General features: G+C 37.0%; 1 protein-coding gene across 4 annotated transcripts in view; it reads right to left on the bottom strand.

Moving 5' to 3' along the window:
- Positions 1-18,758, bottom strand: part of SREK1 (splicing regulatory glutamic acid and lysine rich protein 1) — a 40,364-nt gene that overhangs the window by 12,559 nt on the left and 9,047 nt on the right. For 2 of the 4 annotated variants that reach the window (XM_015848561.2, XM_015848564.2), the window contains exons 3-8: positions 11,957-12,072; positions 10,183-10,347; positions 8,424-8,602; positions 7,639-7,769; positions 6,085-6,199; positions 3,027-3,146 (exon numbers count right to left, since the gene is read on the bottom strand). In XM_015848561.2, the coding sequence (XP_015704047.1) occupies positions 3,027-3,146; positions 6,085-6,199; positions 7,639-7,769; positions 8,424-8,602; positions 10,183-10,347; positions 11,957-12,072 (826 nt within the window). Of the gene's footprint in view, positions 1-3,026; positions 3,147-6,084; positions 6,200-7,638; positions 7,770-8,423; positions 8,603-10,182; positions 10,348-11,956; positions 12,073-12,361; positions 16,924-18,758 lie in introns of those variants that run through there. The other 2 variants (XM_015848563.2, XM_015848562.2) reach the window with 2 other exon arrangements.

The following is an 18,758-nucleotide window of genomic DNA, read 5'->3' on the forward strand; positions in this document are numbered from 1 at the left end:
TCACTCAACTTTACCATGAGGGATAGACTACACAGCTACAAAGTGTCTGGAAATTAGAATTCAAATTCATTTGTACTGAGAGATGGTATTAAAGTTTCTTTACCTTGTAATTCTTATTATACATACACAGATGTTCTACATTTGTCTGAGTCCTGAGACAAACGCTACCATTTCTAAATCCATTTCTTTCTAAAATTGGATCCATATAACACAGACTGGAAATTAACCAGCCCCATACGAATAATGACAGAAATCTTAATTCTACAGTGCTCTCTCACATCAACATCCTGGAACTGCTTGCAAGTCCAACACTAGTAAATACAGAGAAACCAAAACCGGGGTGTAAATTTCACAGATTAAGTTCCCTTAAAAGTAAAAAATGTAAGGTCAAAACTCAAGACAATTCAATCATCTATGATGTTATCAGGAACTTGAAAATTATGTAACTATAGGAAAATTTTATGACAGTAAAAATATAAGCAAGGGTAACAGATAAGGTCAACTTCTATAGAACAAGCAGAATTACACCTGTTCATAAAAAGAAATACCGTGAGAAAAACTTAAGCATGTGTTCTAGTAACCAAGTCAAATTGAAAAACTGACTAAATTATAGCTCTGGTTGGAATACTACTCTACATTTTGGCATAGGATTACTTGGAAGTGCAAGACTCCCCAACATCCCACCTAGTGGATATGCATGTGACCTGCCTCAAGGATATATGAAAACCAATAGTTCTTCACAAAAACAGGATAAAGCACATTATAAGAAGTTCATCAATAGGCCTTTTCACATCCACAGGAACAACCAGACTTAATTTGCTTTTTCTTTCAGTATTGCTGTCTAGCCCAGGATTTTGAAAGATTCCCAAAGAGACCCATTCAGACTGGAAAGACCCCAAGCACAGACCCCACTTTTCTTCATTCAATCAAGCCTTTAGTTACATATTTCCTCAACTCCTAATGCACAGCAGGTTGTTTTATGTTCTTTACCTATCAGGTTCTGGCAAATATTTATTTACATGTCTCACAGATACAGTCTAAGTCCATAAAGATGAGACGGCAAGCTATCCCTACAATAGCAAGGGATCTCACAGTGCCACCAGAAACACCTTCCAGTTAGTTATTATACAGATGTCACCAGACTTGGCCCTTACAGTGAGTAGATATCTTAATAAACTCTGTCAGACAAGTGCAAGAGAGAATAAAAACATTTTGTCAGCTATCAACAAAGCCTGACTACATAAACTACTCATAACTGTTCCCACCAAGGTACAAAGTCTCGCAGTTCTCTTTCCCAAAGTACTCCTCTTAAAAAACAAAAACAATGAAACTCCCTTTAAATGAGTCAGGGCATTAAGGAGATGAAAGAAGAAAATTACCAAGATTTCTACTATGAAGTATCCACATGCGCTTTATAAATATTGTGTTGGAATTTCCCTGGAAATCACTGAATTTCCAGTGACTGAAAAAGGGGAAACATAACCTTCATTTTTAAAACCAGAAAAAAAGAACCACAGGGCACTTAGTCTCACCTCCATGCTTGGTGAGATCATGGAGCTGATCCCCCTGGAAATGGCAAACAGAGATTATAGGGGACAGCCAGCATAGCTTCTCTAAGGGTAAACGATGCCCATCAAATTTGGTGGCCTTCTATAATGGGATTACAGCATTGTTGGAAAAGGGAAAAGAACTGATGTAACCAACCTGGACTTGTGCAAAGCACTTCATACATTCCTGCATGACATTCTTGTCTCCTAATATGCAGAGACATTAATTTGACAGACCACTCAGTAGATAAGGAATTGGCTAAACAGTCACATTCAGTGGGCTGTAGTCAATGGCTTGGGGTCAAAGTAGACAGCAGTGATGTCTGGCATTCCTCAGGGTTCAGTGTTGGGACTGATACTGTTTAACACCTTTGTCAGTAACATGGACAGTGGGACTGAACGCAACCTCAGCGAGTTTGCACCAAGTTGTGTGGTGTGACTGACATGCTGGAGATGACATCCAGAGGGACCCTGTAAAGCTTGAGGGGTAGGTCTCTGTGAAACTCATGAAGTTCAACAAGGCCAAGTTGCAAGGTTCTGCACCTGGACTGGGACAATCCAAAACATGAATACAGGCTGGATGGGGGCCCTGACAGACAAGTCCCACAGAGAAGAACTGAGGGGCAGTGGGGGACCAAAACTGAACATGGGTTGGCAATGTACTTTTTAAGCCCAAAAAGCCAATCATATTCTTAGCTACGTAAGAAGTACACCAGCAGCTGATTTTCCCATTCTAATCCTCTCTTGAGACCCCACCTGGAGTACTGCATTCCCATTGGAGGCTTCATCATACAAAAGACATGGAGCTGTTAAGAGTGGCTCCAGTCTGTGAAACTCATCAGAGGGCTGAAGCATCTCTCCTATGAAGACAGGCTGAAAGAGCTGGTGTTGTTCAGCCTATAGCAGAGAAGGCTCTGGAGAAAACTTAGAGCAACCTTCCAGTACTTAAAGAAGGTCCACAAGAAAGATGGGCAGAGATTCTTTATCAGGGAATGTTGTGACAGGACAAGGGCTAATGCTCTTCAACTAAAATAGAATAAATTTAGCATAGATATTAGGAAGAAATTCTTTATTCAGGAGGTGCAAAGGCAGGGGAATAGGTTGCCCAGAGAAGCTGTGGATCATCTATCTCTGGGAGTGGTCAAGGTCAGGCTGTACAGGGATTTGGGCAACCTCATCTACTGGAAGGTGTCCCTTCCCATGGCAGTGGGGCTGGAACCAAATTATTTTTAAAGGTCCTTTCCAACCCAAGCCATTTTATAATTTTACGTAGATACAGACTTCTATGCAGAAATTTAGGCAATTCAATATAAAAATCTACATTCTGTTCTTTTGCCTCACAGACAAAGCCTAGGGACGGGATAAGCATTTACTCTCCATGCTTTACTATCACCTAAAACATTCATTAGATTTTTTTCAAAAACTTTGTACTGCAGGCTAAGAAGAGAACAGTATCATTTCTTAGGAATGGAAACTCACCGAGAACGAGATCGACTTCTTGATTTCCGCCTTTCCCTAGATCTAGATCGTTTTTTCAGGGGACTTCTGGATCTGCGTCTGTCCTTGTGTCTCGAGAGTGATCTGTTGCCAGACCGACTTCTATACGAACAAGATCAAAAAGAATACTTTAATACTGAAGCTTCATTAAATTAGGTCAATCAAAACAGGAAAATGGCATAAAAATCTGGCCTCACTAAGAAAAATTACATAGGATGGCATTTCACATCTGTTTTTACAGATAAGCTTACTTAAACTGGTGCATATGCTCTCCTTTGAGATTGATTACTTAAGTTGCAAGTTTTATTAGAACCTTTAAGAATAGTCTGGAAAATATCAATCCATACTGAAGGGAGATATTATTATATAATTATTTCCTTAGATAATTAAAGTATATAAGATATAAGATCAGCTTGTAAAAATAGTTACATTTTTTTTCTTCCTCAGGTACAATCATTTATTGCAGTTTTGTCACTTGTTTGGTTCCCCAAAACCTACCACCCATGGCTCAGAATTTAGGAAAGTTATCACTTCAAATTGAAGGATTTGTGAGCATAGATTTAAAAATTCTCAAGATACAGAATGAAAACTTACTTTGTGATAAGTAAGGAATGAAAATAATTAAAATAACTCCAACAGAAATCCAACTGAAGTCTTCCAACAAAAATATTTACATCACTCCAAAAGTAATGCCTCCTATTTATTCCCATGTAAACTATAACACATGTAAACTAAAACAAAGAGCACAATAATAATACTGGGCATAGCAAACTCTCAGCTACATAATACTCCTTTTCAATACAGTCAACACTACTAGCTATGCATTTTTACCAGCGATGAACAAAAGCCTCCTCCTGCAATCCTCCAAATCTGCAAGGCTGTCTGAATTATCTTTCATGTGGCTGTCAGCCCTGCTAAAATATACTACCCAAGGCCTCACAGTGCTCACATGCACTGTTTGGTCTTCATAAACATTCAGCAAGCACCAATGAACATCACTGAGTGCCATTTTTTCGTGCACAGAGCAATTCAATGACAAAACTTTGCTCTGTATGAGTATCCTTATCAGATGCCATTTTGTCAGACTGTACCTCTGCTGCCATCTGTCACATGGCAACAAAACACAATGGAATATTGGTGGGAAGCTTCAACTTCTACTGACATACCACCAATATTCACCTAAGATGTTGCAGGCCAAAATAACAGAATAAGAGTCGTTACTTTTGGAGCACTCCTGATATATATTCTCAGATTTGATCATGAAAACAAGACTTCTAAAAATGACTATAGTCTGTTTTCCTCAGTGTTCATCATTTTTTGGAAGATTACATTACTAGGAAAATCAAAACAAAAAGGTGAATTTGAATATTAAATTTCAAACAACACATTACTTGAATACTTTGCCTGAAAGGTTCACGTATAACAAAGTTCAACTTACCGAAGACAGAAAAGCCATGTATATTACTCAATAAATACTGAAGAACAGGAAGACAGAAAAAATTAACAGTTCTACCTGTTTTCTGCAGCTTGAGACACACAGAGCAAGGAAATACCAAAAGGTGAAGAAAGGCAACCCTTTTTTAGCTCCTGCTTTGCTCCACACATCAGTGTAGCGTAGAAACTAACTTCAGGGCAAATTAATTACAACTGAGCCAAAACAAGCTCCTGAATAAAACTTGTACCATAAAGATGAAAGAGATATATGGAGATTATTAAATGCTGAAACAGGAAAATGGCAAGGATATTTTATTCTTAGGGATGCATCTGCTTCAGTGGACCAGTCTGGCTCTTTTCGCAGCATGTAATTAAAATCATTGGTAACAGACAAAAACTGTATTTTTAAAAAGCGGTATCAAGAGATATTTGAAAGCAGATTTCTTAAAGTAAGAAATGCAAACTTATTTCCTAAAACTCAGTCTAGTTTGTGCTGATACAAAACACTGCAGACATTGTGGGAATATTACGTTAACACTACTTTTCAGTTAAAGCCCATGTTACAGAAACAGCAGAGAACCATGCAATAAGGAAGTGACCAAATGATTATTCTGGCATTACAAAGTTGCCCACTGGTCTGATGTCAACAGATAATGTACTGTGCTGTCTCTGTACAACAAAACCAAAACCTGCACTTACACCATATTTTGCTGGGAGTACAACTGATGCGGTGTGCACTTCTACTCAAGCTTTTTTTTATATAAAAGAACAACAGAACTCCCATCAGAATACAGTGTCAGAAAAGATGCAACAAAGTCGTTTCTGCAACATGGACAACTTACCTTTCTAAAGCATAAACTATCTAGTAAGTTCTGAGTGTCTTTTTTTTGACATTTAACATACCCAAATACTTTTAGATTGATTACATAAATACTCATAAACCACTGAAAAAATACAAACCATTTTCAGGACGTGTCTGTTAGCATCATATACCAATATTGCCTCATTCTTGAGAAATAAATTTATGTACTAATTTTAACAGCGATCTAGTTGCTTCATTTCCTCCCACACTCCAAAGCCTGCCTCAGAAGTTAAGAAATTTAGCAAAGCAAACAAACCGAAGAAAGGAAAACTGTCCCTAGAGCTTTTTTCTCTTAGTTTCCAAAAAAATTTAACCACATTTGCGATACAGTAAACAGAAACACTGGTTTTATTAACTCCGTGTTCAGAAGTTCAAGACAGCAGGGGAACTTTATACTTGCAAAACCAGTCAACTTATCAGTTTAGAGTGTTAACAGTCCCAGCCATATAATGCAGACAACTGTTAAGTTTTTAAAATACCAAGGTCATAGAATGAAATATGTTACACAGCATTAAAAGTACCTTCCACTGTGCTTTCACTGAATGTAATTTTGAAAACACTTAGCACCTAGAGCAAAAAAGTATCTGTTCGGATGTAAAGATTTCAGTTACTCTGATCTGACCAGTATAAGCTATTTGTGTTTTTCACAGCAATACTTACTTTAGAAATAATCCCAGTAATCATCAGTACTGAAGAAAAACAGTATCACCTCTTATTCCAAAAGTAAAAAAAAACCAAACCTACCTGTGTTTTGAATGTGATCTTTTCCTTCTAGATCGGGATTTTGAGCTAGACCTGGATTCTGAACGAGAATGGGAACGAGATCGACCGCCTTTTCTTTCACTGCTCTTTCCAGACTCTGAGAGGAAAAAACCACTTTGCAGTGTAAGCTCAGAACATTTAAAGATCCCAGTTAACAATCTGGCACAAGTGGAATGTACCACACATAGTACAAGGGGCCTACTCTTTGCACATCTTCCTTCTTTGCAAATATCCTTCAGAAACATCCAAGAAAGTCATTGCATATACTCGTTGAGTGCAGCCATCCTGCAGCAGTACACATAAACCAGATAATTATAAACAGCTAGCTCTATTAGGAAGGGATTTATGTTGCTGCCACAATGCACAAGATTACAACACGTTTGCCTCTTGGTATATTATTAACGTAACTATTCAGAAAAAAAGATAATAACCTGAGAAAAACGGAATAAATTAGAAGACAGGGTATAACTTTGAAAACAAGTACAAAATGTAATCTATAGTGTTTTCTGTTCTTTTAGACATTTACACCACTGTACAAATATTCAAATTATATTCCACAAGGAAAGGAAGGCATGGAGAGAAGAGGCTGAAAAGTTTGATCCAAAGGCCTGGAAGCCACCTCAGTGACTTCAGCAGACTTTGGCATGGACTCTTTTCGAAAAGATTGACATTCTGCTGCTTTACACTGAGGAAATGTTAGAGCTATTTTTATTTCAACGCCAAAAATGAGAAAAAATTCAACTGTCTCCAAAAACTCAAGACTTCCCACAATGTAATGTATATACACTGAAAACTAGGTTTGTTAATAAAATGACAAAACCTCACTGATCTACCGAAAAAGGATGATCTTAAGAAGTTCAAGAAAATCAGACTGTCTTATGCTGTGATTTAGAATTCAGAACAAGTCTACAGAAATCAACACTGAAAAGCCCCGTCTAACCTCTCAATCCATGAGAAGTATTTCTCCTAGACCAGCCATTTCAGTGTTAACAGGGATCAAGCAACTAATATGGATGAAAAAGAGTTCATTACAACACATTGTTTTATCCTAAATTCATTTCCTGAACTCATTTGCTCATTCTTGGGTGAGCATGAAAAAAAGCACGGCAACAGGGACTAAAGTAGTCTGCTGTAGATTAAGCAAGCATAATATTGGTGCTTCCACCTGAATGCTAGCTCCCTGATCAAGAAACCACACCACTAATGTGTGCTAAAGAAGAACCAAACAAAGCATAAAGCAATTTCACGGTAAGAGTTTCAATGTACTTTGAACTTAAGAAGCATCAACATTCAATACATTCAAATTGTCCTCCTGGTTTTTAAAATGTTCAATACCCACGTATGTGAAGACAATATGTGTCAAAACAAAAAAGCCAACTTCTACTGTTCTGTTACATGAAGAAAACAGTGATTATTCTCACTTCTTCCTACACGTTATTCAGCTACACTTTTTCCTGTGTCTGAAAGTGCTCTTAATAGCATGTCCCAAGGAGCACAATGAACATGCCTGTCTAGTACTAAACGTAATATACGTACCTGGCTCAATAGCAGCAGATATGAAAGACTGAGCTTCCCTTACTCTCTTCATCACTTCTTCCAGTTCCTTGGCAGCAGCCTGTGGTGTCATTTCAGGAGGCTTCACTATTGCATTATTGGAGTGATTTATTCTAAATTAAGGAAAAATAAAAACTTTATTTCACAAATACTTGAAAAAGAAAGTGAAAAATAAGAAAGGAAACTACCTCAAGTTCCACGTCTGACTAAAAATTGCGAAGTTCATTGAACTACATATTTTACATAATGATCACCTGCCATCTAACTACCTGAAATGTGTGCCTTTTACTCCTTTCAAATATTTAAAATAAATGAGGTACTGCATTTGTGTGTCATTCTGAATAAATAAAGGTTCAAGTCTAGGAATCTCAGTTTCAATTTTAGATTAAATTTCAAATTTAAAACTCATTACAGAGTCATCTATATATGATGACTCCGATCAGCTGCTGTGGTCTAGAAAGAGACAAAGAGCACAGCTGAAGAAAAACATATAATGAAAAGCTTAATCAGCACATAGGCCTTTGCAGTTTCTCTCCTTGTTAAAGCAATCGCTGCCTCAAGATTAAATGTAAGTATATTTTACTCTCTGCTAATCACATTCTTCTTATTTTGAAATCAGAGTTCATAAGTGTTCCAGGGTGGTAACAGTAGATACTTATATTGATAAAATATGTATTATTATGTTTACATGCAGATCAGAGTCACAAATACATAACAATATTGAGAAATCTCTCATTCAATATTCATATGGATAATTAATTTCTTACTTTAGTGGTCTGTCTCCAAACATAACTCCATTAAAGGCAAGAGCTCGAGGTACAGAATTTTGGTCTGCAAATTCCACAAAAGCAAATCGTGTTGGCTGAGTCTCATCACCTGCCATTCGCACAAATTTGACTTCTCCAACTTGCTTAAAGAATTCAAGCAGCTGATCAGCTGTTGTGGTCTAGAAAGAGCCAAAGAACATAGCTGAAGTAAAATATATAATAAAAAGCGATCATACACTATATTAGGTAATAAAAAAATCTCTATGTTTTGGAAAAACACCTCACCGTTGTTTCGCAGGTGACACTAATTTTGGCTATTTTACTTTTTTTTTTTTTTTTTTGAGACATTGTTTTTCCTTCCTTTAATCTAAAAGAAAATACTGCAACCAAAAGCCCCAAAAGTTCAGGCTATAAATAAACTTGCATAGGATTCTGAGCTTTTCAAGCAACCGCTCTGAAATAACTGATATGGAATTTGCTTATACACATATGTCCAGGCTATTTCTGCTATTACAACTTTTAATCAAGTAAAAACAAACAAATGAACAAAAACCAATATCACAACACTCATCTTTTATCTGTTTTTCTGCTCTCTTACAGATTTTATTTTATTGCAATCAACTGAACTTTTACACTCTAACAGCTCCTTCAGCAATAAAATAAAACCCTCAAACAAATACTTCTACTGCCATCCATCAAAGCAATTGCTTTTTGATCAATAACTGCTGAAATTAAATATTTCAGACACCGAGCATTTCTATCACAGAAACGTGAAGATTCTCAGGCTGGTTTTGCAACTTCAAATAAGAGAAATCACTAACCTTCTACTAGGGTTTGGGTGAATGCCTTTTTACTGTACTTAAGATCCGCACAGTATTACGGTGAAGGACAGCTATCATAATCTTGCATCTTCAAAGGCATTATTCAGCTAATACGACACAATTGATCAACACACGCAATCTTATGTACATATCCTCAAATCTGCTGCACTGAGATTTCTCCAGGACCCTGCTAGAGCAACTTCCACAATCTGGTCTGATCTGGTGCAGGACCATTCAGAACTAAAGATATCGCTAGTAACCAAAAACAGCATTATTCGTTTCTTTGTTTAAACCTGTTGTGGTTTTGTGACTTCTGTTGTCAGTATTCCACATCAGAGCACCATGCAGAGCAGTGGCAGTTAACAACATAACATCCTGGTTTTGTTGTACTGCCTTTTTGGGCATTCTGAGTTCCTGGAAAGGAGGGGCAGCACCCCTGGAGGACTCGGTGCAAGGAGGAAGAGGGGTGGGACTCTGGACTGGACCCCAGCCGCTCTCTGCATCTGGCCATCTCAGCTCACCACCCAGTAAAGCACGTGCTGCCCTAGCACTGTCGTGGCTTGACTTGTACTCTGGGTACTCTTCACTCTCTCATTTTGTTTGATTTGGTTACATTTAGTAAATTACTGTTCCTCCTCATATCATTTCCACTGTGTTCTCTGTGTTAGAACTATCTGCTTGTTTTCTGTTTCTTAGAACTACCTGCTACCTCTCTGCCCTTCCCCATCCTCCGGAGCTGGCTGGGTCACACGGCAAATGCCTTCTTTTTTTCCTTTTTCCCCAGGCCTGTGCCAGGACTTACATCTAGGGATAACCCCATGACAAAATCATCATAATCTAATGAGAGCTCCTATGATTATAATTCACAAATAACAATTCTGAGTCTTCCATTAGTATTTCCCATACAAACAACAACAACAACAACAACGAAAACCTACCTGTGAATTCAAATTTCCAACATACACTGTTCTCCTGATTTCATCAATTTTAGATGGGTCCACATTCCCCATTATTGGTGGCTGGGGTATTTCTCCCAGGGCAGTAATGTTAGGGTCCAGTGCTGCTGCTGGTATTGCTCCCAAAGTGCCAAGTGAAACACCAAGCTGAAGGAGAGAAAAAGAATATGGTACAGTCATTTATTTCCAAAATACAATTTACTCTTAAGCAAAACAATGAAAATATATCTGCAGCCTTCTGGGAACGGTTTCATTTTCCCTGCTGTATGCACAACATATTTTCTTTTGTTATGTTGTAAAATAACCATCACTGTAACAGTAAGATGCAGTGTAAATGGCTTTTCCTCACTTAGAGAGTGACCCATAAAATTGGCTGAAAAGAATAAAAAAAACCTTTTTATATATATTTCTATTTTATTTTTAGATTTCTTAAATATCAAACATATACTACAAAAGTTTTAACACAAGTTACATACTTTCCTTTTCAAATGTATCAGCTGACAATGTTATGCCACAGAGTAGAAAGAAACATAGATCAGCCTGAATGGTCTAGTTTGTCCTCTTTATCACGAGCTGTCTCAGAACTTAGTATACTATAGTAGCATATAGTAACAATTTCAAGATCCAGTAAGTGATATTTACCACAGCTTGCTACTCTCCAGAACACAAAATTTAAATAGAAATGGAATACTGGTTAATAATAACCTCACTTAAAAAAAAAAAAACAACAAAAAAAAAACCAAAACAACAATTTGTACATAAGAGCTAGTCTAGATAGAAAAACAATCAGTGGTGTTATGTTCCAGTTGACAGACCTAAACAATTCTGTTTAACTTCACCAGTGGCCCATCCAGTGGAACTGAACACACCCTCAGCAAGTCTGCAGACAACACTGAACTGGTAAGAGCTGGTAGTACACCAAAGGGCTGTGCACATGGACAGGAACAGCTCCCAGTACAGTGAGGGTACTGACTGGTTGGAAGGCCAGCTGGCAGAAAAAGAACTGATGTTTCTGTTGGACCCCAAGGGGAGCATGAGTCAGCAGTGCACCTTTGCAGTCAAGAAAAAGAGCAGTATGCTGAGCAGCTCTTTAAAATAGAAGTTGTGAGCCGACAAGGAAGGTGACACGTGGCCTTTCTCAGTGCTGGTGGTGCCAAATCTGGAATCCAGCGTCCAGTTCTGGGCCTTCCATTTGCAAAAGAGAAACAGACCTAACCAGAATGCATCCATTGAAGAGCCACAAAGCTGAAGTGCCTTGGAGCACCAGTCTTACAAGGAGAGTCTGCGAGACCTGTGTTTCTTTATTCTGGATAGGAAAAGGCTGGGGAATGTTCTAACAGAGCAGTAAAGTTTCTAGTGAGAGAATGTAAATAAAGAGTGTAAAAAGAGTGGAGCCAGATTCTTCTCAGTGGTTGTCAGTGAAGGAGCTAGAGAAATGAAAAAGCACTATTCACCTTGTTCACATGATTAATTGTGAAGTATTATATCCGTAATCCTGTACATGTATTGAGTTCCCTCAATAAATTTACACCCACTGTTCTGCAATTTAAAAATACGAAAGGAACACTCAGGAAAAGTTAGGCACAGACACCTCATGACCTACCTTCAAAAGGGGCACCACAGCTAAACCCTGAATGACTTTATATACAGGAGGACATCACTGATGTAGCATGTACAGCTTTTATTCTCATAACATTAAAAATGTTTTTCAACACAGATGAAACCCGAAATCAAACAGCAAATGAATTTTACTTACTGTTGTTAAAGGTGTTGGTGTAGGTATTGGAAGCAACCCCGCACCAGGCATCAGGCTTGTCATAGTAGGAGCAGGCGCCAATAAAGACAGGGCTTTGGCTTCATCTGGGATTTTACCTGAAGAAGCAAATGAAAGCATTATACAGAGCTGGAACACTACACAAATGTTACTCTTACTATTATTTTATAATTACCCTTGCATTTAAAAATGTAATAAATAAGAATGAATCTATCTACCAGATCCTTACAAATAAACAAATAAGAACTTAAGATTCTCCTTTTACCCTGCCCTACTAGGAAAAACAAAAGTGAGAAAAACTTCAAAGACTAGCAAACTCATTAATGGATCATTATTTTAAAAACTGAATATGTACACAATTATTTAACACTTTGAGCTATGGGTCACCTGTACTGGAAACTTAATGTTCATGAACCAAACGATATCAAGCATGGACGCTTTCCCAGGGCGGTGCTTTCACGGTGATCGAAAGTTGTTTTACACATGACAACCGTTCGTGTTGGCTGCATCACTAATAGCACACAGAACATCAGATACAGAAAAGAAGAACATTTTTTAAAGTTTAATCCCCAGAAATGGCAAATAACCAAATCAGTAAAAGAAAAAAAAAAAAAAAGAAAAAGAAAAAAAGAAAAAACATGTATGAGCTAATTGAAATTTGTGCTTTTCTCTACTTTGACGCTACCTACTTTTGATGCAGAAATAAATAAAAATTAAATAAAAGCTACTGTGATTCAATACACACTGCAAGTGAAATCAGGAGTATGGGAAGGAAGAAAAATCTATATTTGTACTGTCATATATTCTAAGTCATCTCAGTTTATATGAAGCTTTAATGAATTAGCTGTAAATTTCACGAGGCACAAGAAAATCCTAACTGATCAGCTAAGCAATCCGTATTTTCCTAAGCTATGTATTTTGTACCCTTTCAACCAGATTATACTCTCCCTGTCATGCTAGCAGTTTAAACAATAAGTAATCTGTTCTAAACACAGGTTTCTTTCAAATTTATTTATAATAAGACTGCTAAATTAACACCATAAAATCTTCAAAAATTTTAAAAGTGGTGGTAGGTCAATAGTAATGTAATAGATAAAACAATTAAATGTATCTATCAGATTTGAAATGCCAAGGGGAGTAAGCAACTACAAACACTACACAGGAAAAACTGCAGCAGCAACTTCTGCTTATACCAGGTATTAATTATGTTCTCAAAACTCCTGGCATAACAGTATGTATGCTGGCTTCTGAGCCCTTTGTTATTACCACATGCATTTTAACAAAAGTTTTTATTTAAACATTTTTTTAATACTCAAAGGATCTACACGACTTCTCTTTAAATAAAACTGTCTATGTTTTTATCTGCTAATCTCTAACTTCAATATATACAAAACACAATGTAAGTCCCAAAATACTGTCTAATTTTAACTATATGAGTTCCAGTAAAACCTATAGGAATTGTACTACTTTAAAAAAAAATAAAAGCAAAAAAAGTATTGCAAACCAGTATTAAAGATCTGCAGCAAGGACTGGGTTACAACTGGATGTGACCAAAGAACAAAACAAATCTAAATTAAAATAAATTTATATGTAGCATATATGGAATAGAATAGATAAAATAACAGTACCCATTTTTCTCTCATGCCTCCTATTTACATTATTTTATTTATGTTTAGTTTTGAGGCACCTTGCTCCTTAACATGTAACAAAGCACTTGATTTTTCTATCTAAAGGAGAAAAATAGGAAAATAATTAGCGCTCAAGAATTAACTGTGCAATAACGTCTTCCAGGGCTTTTTTTTTAAAAAAAAAAACATGCATGAATCTGAGTCATCACAATGTTCAGCACTCATTATGAAGTCAGGCATGCAAGGAGAGGTGCACCTGATCTGCCTGACTGCTCACAATAATTGGGTACTTCACTGCATACCCTGCCTACTACGTAGCTAACTAAACAGGCTTTCAAATATACAGTTCTAGTAACCGTGCATGCAAATTAGGCATACAGTTATATACCAGTTCTTCTGCAAATCAAAGTATTGAGGTGCTTTCAGGTGACCGATGAGCTAGACCATTAACTACCAGACGTTTTCATGAACAGGCAGCTTCTTGCCATTAACCACATCCTCATGCAGGTTTCCATAGAGTCTACACATGTGGATCAAGTAAATTCAGTCACAAAAACAGCTCCTAGAGTGGTGTGTCCGCACTCTCTTTTTGATCCTTGGCCAGCAACGTACATAAGCATATGCCTAATTTAAGTATGCACTTACATACAGCCAATTCAATACATACTTAACCAAATAAATTTTTCAGATGTTTAAGGCATTTAGCCCTTTGAAACAGGAATGAAGTTAGGCACATAATTAACAGACAGTGAGTTAAATTTAGAGAATTAAATTCGAGCCTAAACTTCAAGCACACAGGCCATCTTGCTGAAATAATACAAATTATTCATTTGCTCAAGCACTGCTTAAAGAATCAGGTGAGCACTTTCACTTAAGCCACTTCTAACAGAAGTTCAAAGAACGAAGAGTACATGTGTCTAAATAACAAGCTAGCAGCATCATTACCCAAATAACCAGGATGCCTAACAATGTAATGTTTTCTTTTAACTGAAACTCCATTTGGTCAGTTCCACAGCACAAAGAAAGATCTGCTTGTGCTTTGTTCTTCCCCTCCCCCTGAGCTACTCTCTTTTCACAGGTTCCTTCCTCCAGCTTTTAAGCTTTTTTTCAAACCTTAAATCAATTTTATAGAAAATAAACTAGGGGCAAATCTGCCTTCCTGAACAAATCAATAGGTGAGGCCAAATAACCTCTTAAGTTAAATACAGCCTTTATGTTTTGGAGTTTTAACACAACAAATGTATGAATAAGAGAATATGTGGCCACAAAGGTACAAAACTTGTGGCTTGTGAAAAACCAAATTAAGACACTTTAAAAACTGTTTAAGATAACCAATTTGGATTTAAAACTCATTATTTGAAACTGAAGCTAGATGGAAATGAGCTAAAAATACGTATTTTCTAATAATGGAAACATATGTCACATATATATCATATCCACAGAAATATTTCTTAGATGCTTTTGTTTGTTTAGAAAATTATAGACTCTGTGACCATTTACTTCATTCCTCTCTGCTTCGCAATGTGATCTGGAAGCAAATGTAGTTTGGCTCCACACTGCCTAGAAGCATCTCAGGGTCTGTTTCAGAGGAGGTGGTCTCACACTAAATACATGTTACAATTGTTATTTTCTTCTATTATCCAAGGGCTTAAGGAGTCTTAGCCAACCTGGTTCAAACCAGCAACCATTTTGCTAAGTGCTCCAAAAAAATGTTTGTGTTAAGCAGGCAGTAAATGTAATTTTTTTTTCTTTTAAGTGTGCAGAAGAAAATAATTTCCTGTTCTTCATACTTAACCTATGTGCTTAATCCTGCCTGTAGAACAACCACAGTAGTAGGTTTGTTTTAAAGGTATCTTTCATTCACATCTACTTTAAACATAATTTAAAACAGTTGTTACTTTCCCGCCATGTTAAGTCAGTGGCAAATGCACACTTCAAAATAGCTTCTGTGTGATCCAGTTCATGACTCCTATTGGATTTAGCAGCAGTGATTAAAGAGATTAAAACTACTGGCAACTACCTCAACTGCCACAGACAAATCCAAGAGAGATCATGAAGCAAAGCTCTTCCCAGTTCACAGCTTGCTGGGTTACCAAAGTGAAACCAATTGGTATTAACACGCTTAGCTGAGAAGAGCAGTGCCTGAGCATGAGACACACCACCTGCCCACTGATTCTGCTTTAGGGGTTCCATTCCAAAGTAAGAAGTAAGAACATCACCTAGAGATGACAACCTTCTCAATCACTCCAGCATCAGCTGCCAGGGCTTGTGTGATGACTAAGGAGTCTTTTTAAAAAAAATAAAACCTCCTCTTCAGGTAACAACCACCGAAGCATGTATAAGTGCAATACACACACACATACACATGCATACAGAACTGATTCAGTCTTCCCACAGACAACAGTGTTAAAAGACAATGTGCCTCACATAACACGTTCTAATCAGAACCTCAGGCTGCGTTTGTACTTATGAGTGGTAAACAGTTTTTCTGAAAATTGTGAAAACAAAAGGATGACATTTTGCTGCCACTGACCTCACTGGAGCAAGATCTCATCAGAAGCAAGGGTTTCAACACATTCAGTATCCATTAAATTTCAATTTCATAAATAATTATTATAAACTCTTTATATTACACATAAATGGAAAGCCTTCTTTTAAACAGACCATGCAATCTAAATAAAACCACTCTGCTAAGAGAGACAAACAGCAGAGAAAGGTTATGACTATATTCTGCAAACTTAATGTCTCCAGAAACTAAGAATTTTAACTGTCTTTTCCAAGAGGAAATCGTAAAGCATAACATATGAAAGAATGCATCTTAAAACTCATGTATTTCTCACTATTTCAGTCTTCTGTCCCAGTGTGCTCATCTGCTGAATTCAGATGCTTAAATGTACTCCAAGTGAAATTTTATCCAAAATTTGCAGCACAAAACTCAGCTAATCACACTTTGCGAATACCATCCACCATTCATAAGCAGCTTCAGGTCAAACTTTAAAATGAAACACTGTGAACCCTTTACAAAACACCATTTTTACAGAACTGAAGTACCAGTTCACAAATACAAGGGAAAGAGATTTAACAAAACAAAAAGGGACAAAATAAAATAAAAACAAAATAAAACAAAATAATAATAATAATAATAATAAAAACAAAGGAAAGAAAGCAAAATAAAATAAAAACAGAGACAGGGCGTCCATCTTCAGCAGGCCAGACTTCGATCTCATTTCCCCCATGAAGGTTTCACTTGACGGCAGGTTTAGTGGCATGGCAAACAATGCCTAACTCAGGCAAGTGTAACAGGTCTGCCTTGGCCAGTCTAGTCATCTAATAATGCACAAATATCACACAGAGAAAACATACAAAACCAAATTAATAGTCAAAATCCATCTACCAGATAATGTGGACATAAAATTTAGAATGATTAGGGTGGCATCTTTGTTATCTTTCAACCTTTGCATTCTCAAAGCATAACATTTAAAGAAAAAGCTACTCATACACACAAAGGAAAGTCACATTTTGACAGCTGCATAACGTTACTTCATTTACAGTTACATTTTTTGTAAAACTGTTTATTAAATGTCACAAAATTAACATTGATATCATTGTATCCCTGTCCTCATGCCCCCCTGATTTAACATTGTTAGAATACACTCCAAATTTCAGATTTTATTCTGGTTTTTAAAACCAAATTTTCAGAGTTTCATTTTACCTCTCACCTGTGTTCAATTCGGCGCATGAAACATTTCACTCTTGGCACCATTAGCTAACAGTATAATTTAACAATATAGTGGTAAAATATAGCCGTTGCTACTTTTAAAACTTGTGATACACTCCACTGTCTCCATTACCAATGAATCCTATCATACATCGTGAATCAAAAATGTTGTCCTGTGTTCTCCAAAACCATGTCTACCCCACACAATAAACTCCTCAGGAAGTCAAATCTGTATGTATTCACATTTTCATAAATTCACATCAGTGACCCTGTTGGAAAGTTGCATAAAAATAGCATTATTACATTCTAAAAAAATTTTCCTCGCAACCCAGTCACTTGTTCACTTACTTATACACAAACCTCCGCAAGATTTGGAATTGTTTGGAACAGTGGCAATTTATGTGCAATAGACTGTCTCAGAAACACCCGCTAAGTCAGCTACAAACGGGTCTAGAACAAGAGTTCTCAGAACTTTCATTTCATTCTCCTTCCACTCGCTGTCTACCATCAAGAGACAGAGGAAAATGTAGCTTTACCTGCCTGTTGCCAAATCACGTCAGGCAGTGATCTCATCACAAGAAAAACACCAGGATGTGCTGTTCATTCATTTGGCGACAATCTTCCCTCTCTGGCAGTACTGAACCAGTGTTAAGGACTTTTGGATGAAAAATAAAACTACAGTCCTGAATAAGCTGTAGGCAACTGTTCAGGGGCAATTTTTTAATAATCAGGGCTCTTGTTTCATGCATTTTGCCTACCCAAAATTTTAAGTGGACAGGGCACTCTTTGCAGTTTAAGAACAAGATCAAAGAAAAACAAAAAACTAAAAATGCCACAAAGCAAGGCATAATAAAAAACTAAAAATCTAGGCTTCAAAAAGTCAAAAAATATGTGCTCACACTAAAGGCTTTGAGAATATGCACATGTATTATAGATCATTATGATTGTTACTTAGTGTAGCTTTAGAGTCCAAGACATTTTGTAGACTTGTCAGAGTTTGCTAGAACATCTCAGACCGTGATCACTGCAGCACTAACCTTATACTATTCAGATGAGAATGGAGTAAGACTGGGAAAAAAACGGTGCTCTGAGATCACCATTAACAAACTCCAAAAAGTCATCAGCTTTTCTTAAAACAAAACCTGACTCTTGCAGTAAAGGAACCCATGCTAATAGCAAGTACTTCTGAATTTGCAGCAGTTTACTGTTCAATCATTTAAGGCTCTTTTTTTCATGGCAAAACAGCTACCATACTTCAAGTGAAGAAAGCCTCACTTCATCATCTGGAATGTTTCTATTCCAGTGAGGTAAAAAGTCTTCTAGACCCAAATGGGCCAATGCTCAATTCCACAAGGATCGCAGTGAAGTCAATGGGGCTCTGCCAAACTCCAGTTATTTGTATACATGGAATTCAGCAACAGTAGTGCTTTGTAGGACT

Source organism: Coturnix japonica, chromosome Z, assembly GCF_001577835.2.
Source record: "Coturnix japonica isolate 7356 chromosome Z, Coturnix japonica 2.1, whole genome shotgun sequence".
NCBI classification, from domain to species: Eukaryota; Metazoa; Chordata; class Aves; order Galliformes; family Phasianidae; genus Coturnix; species Coturnix japonica.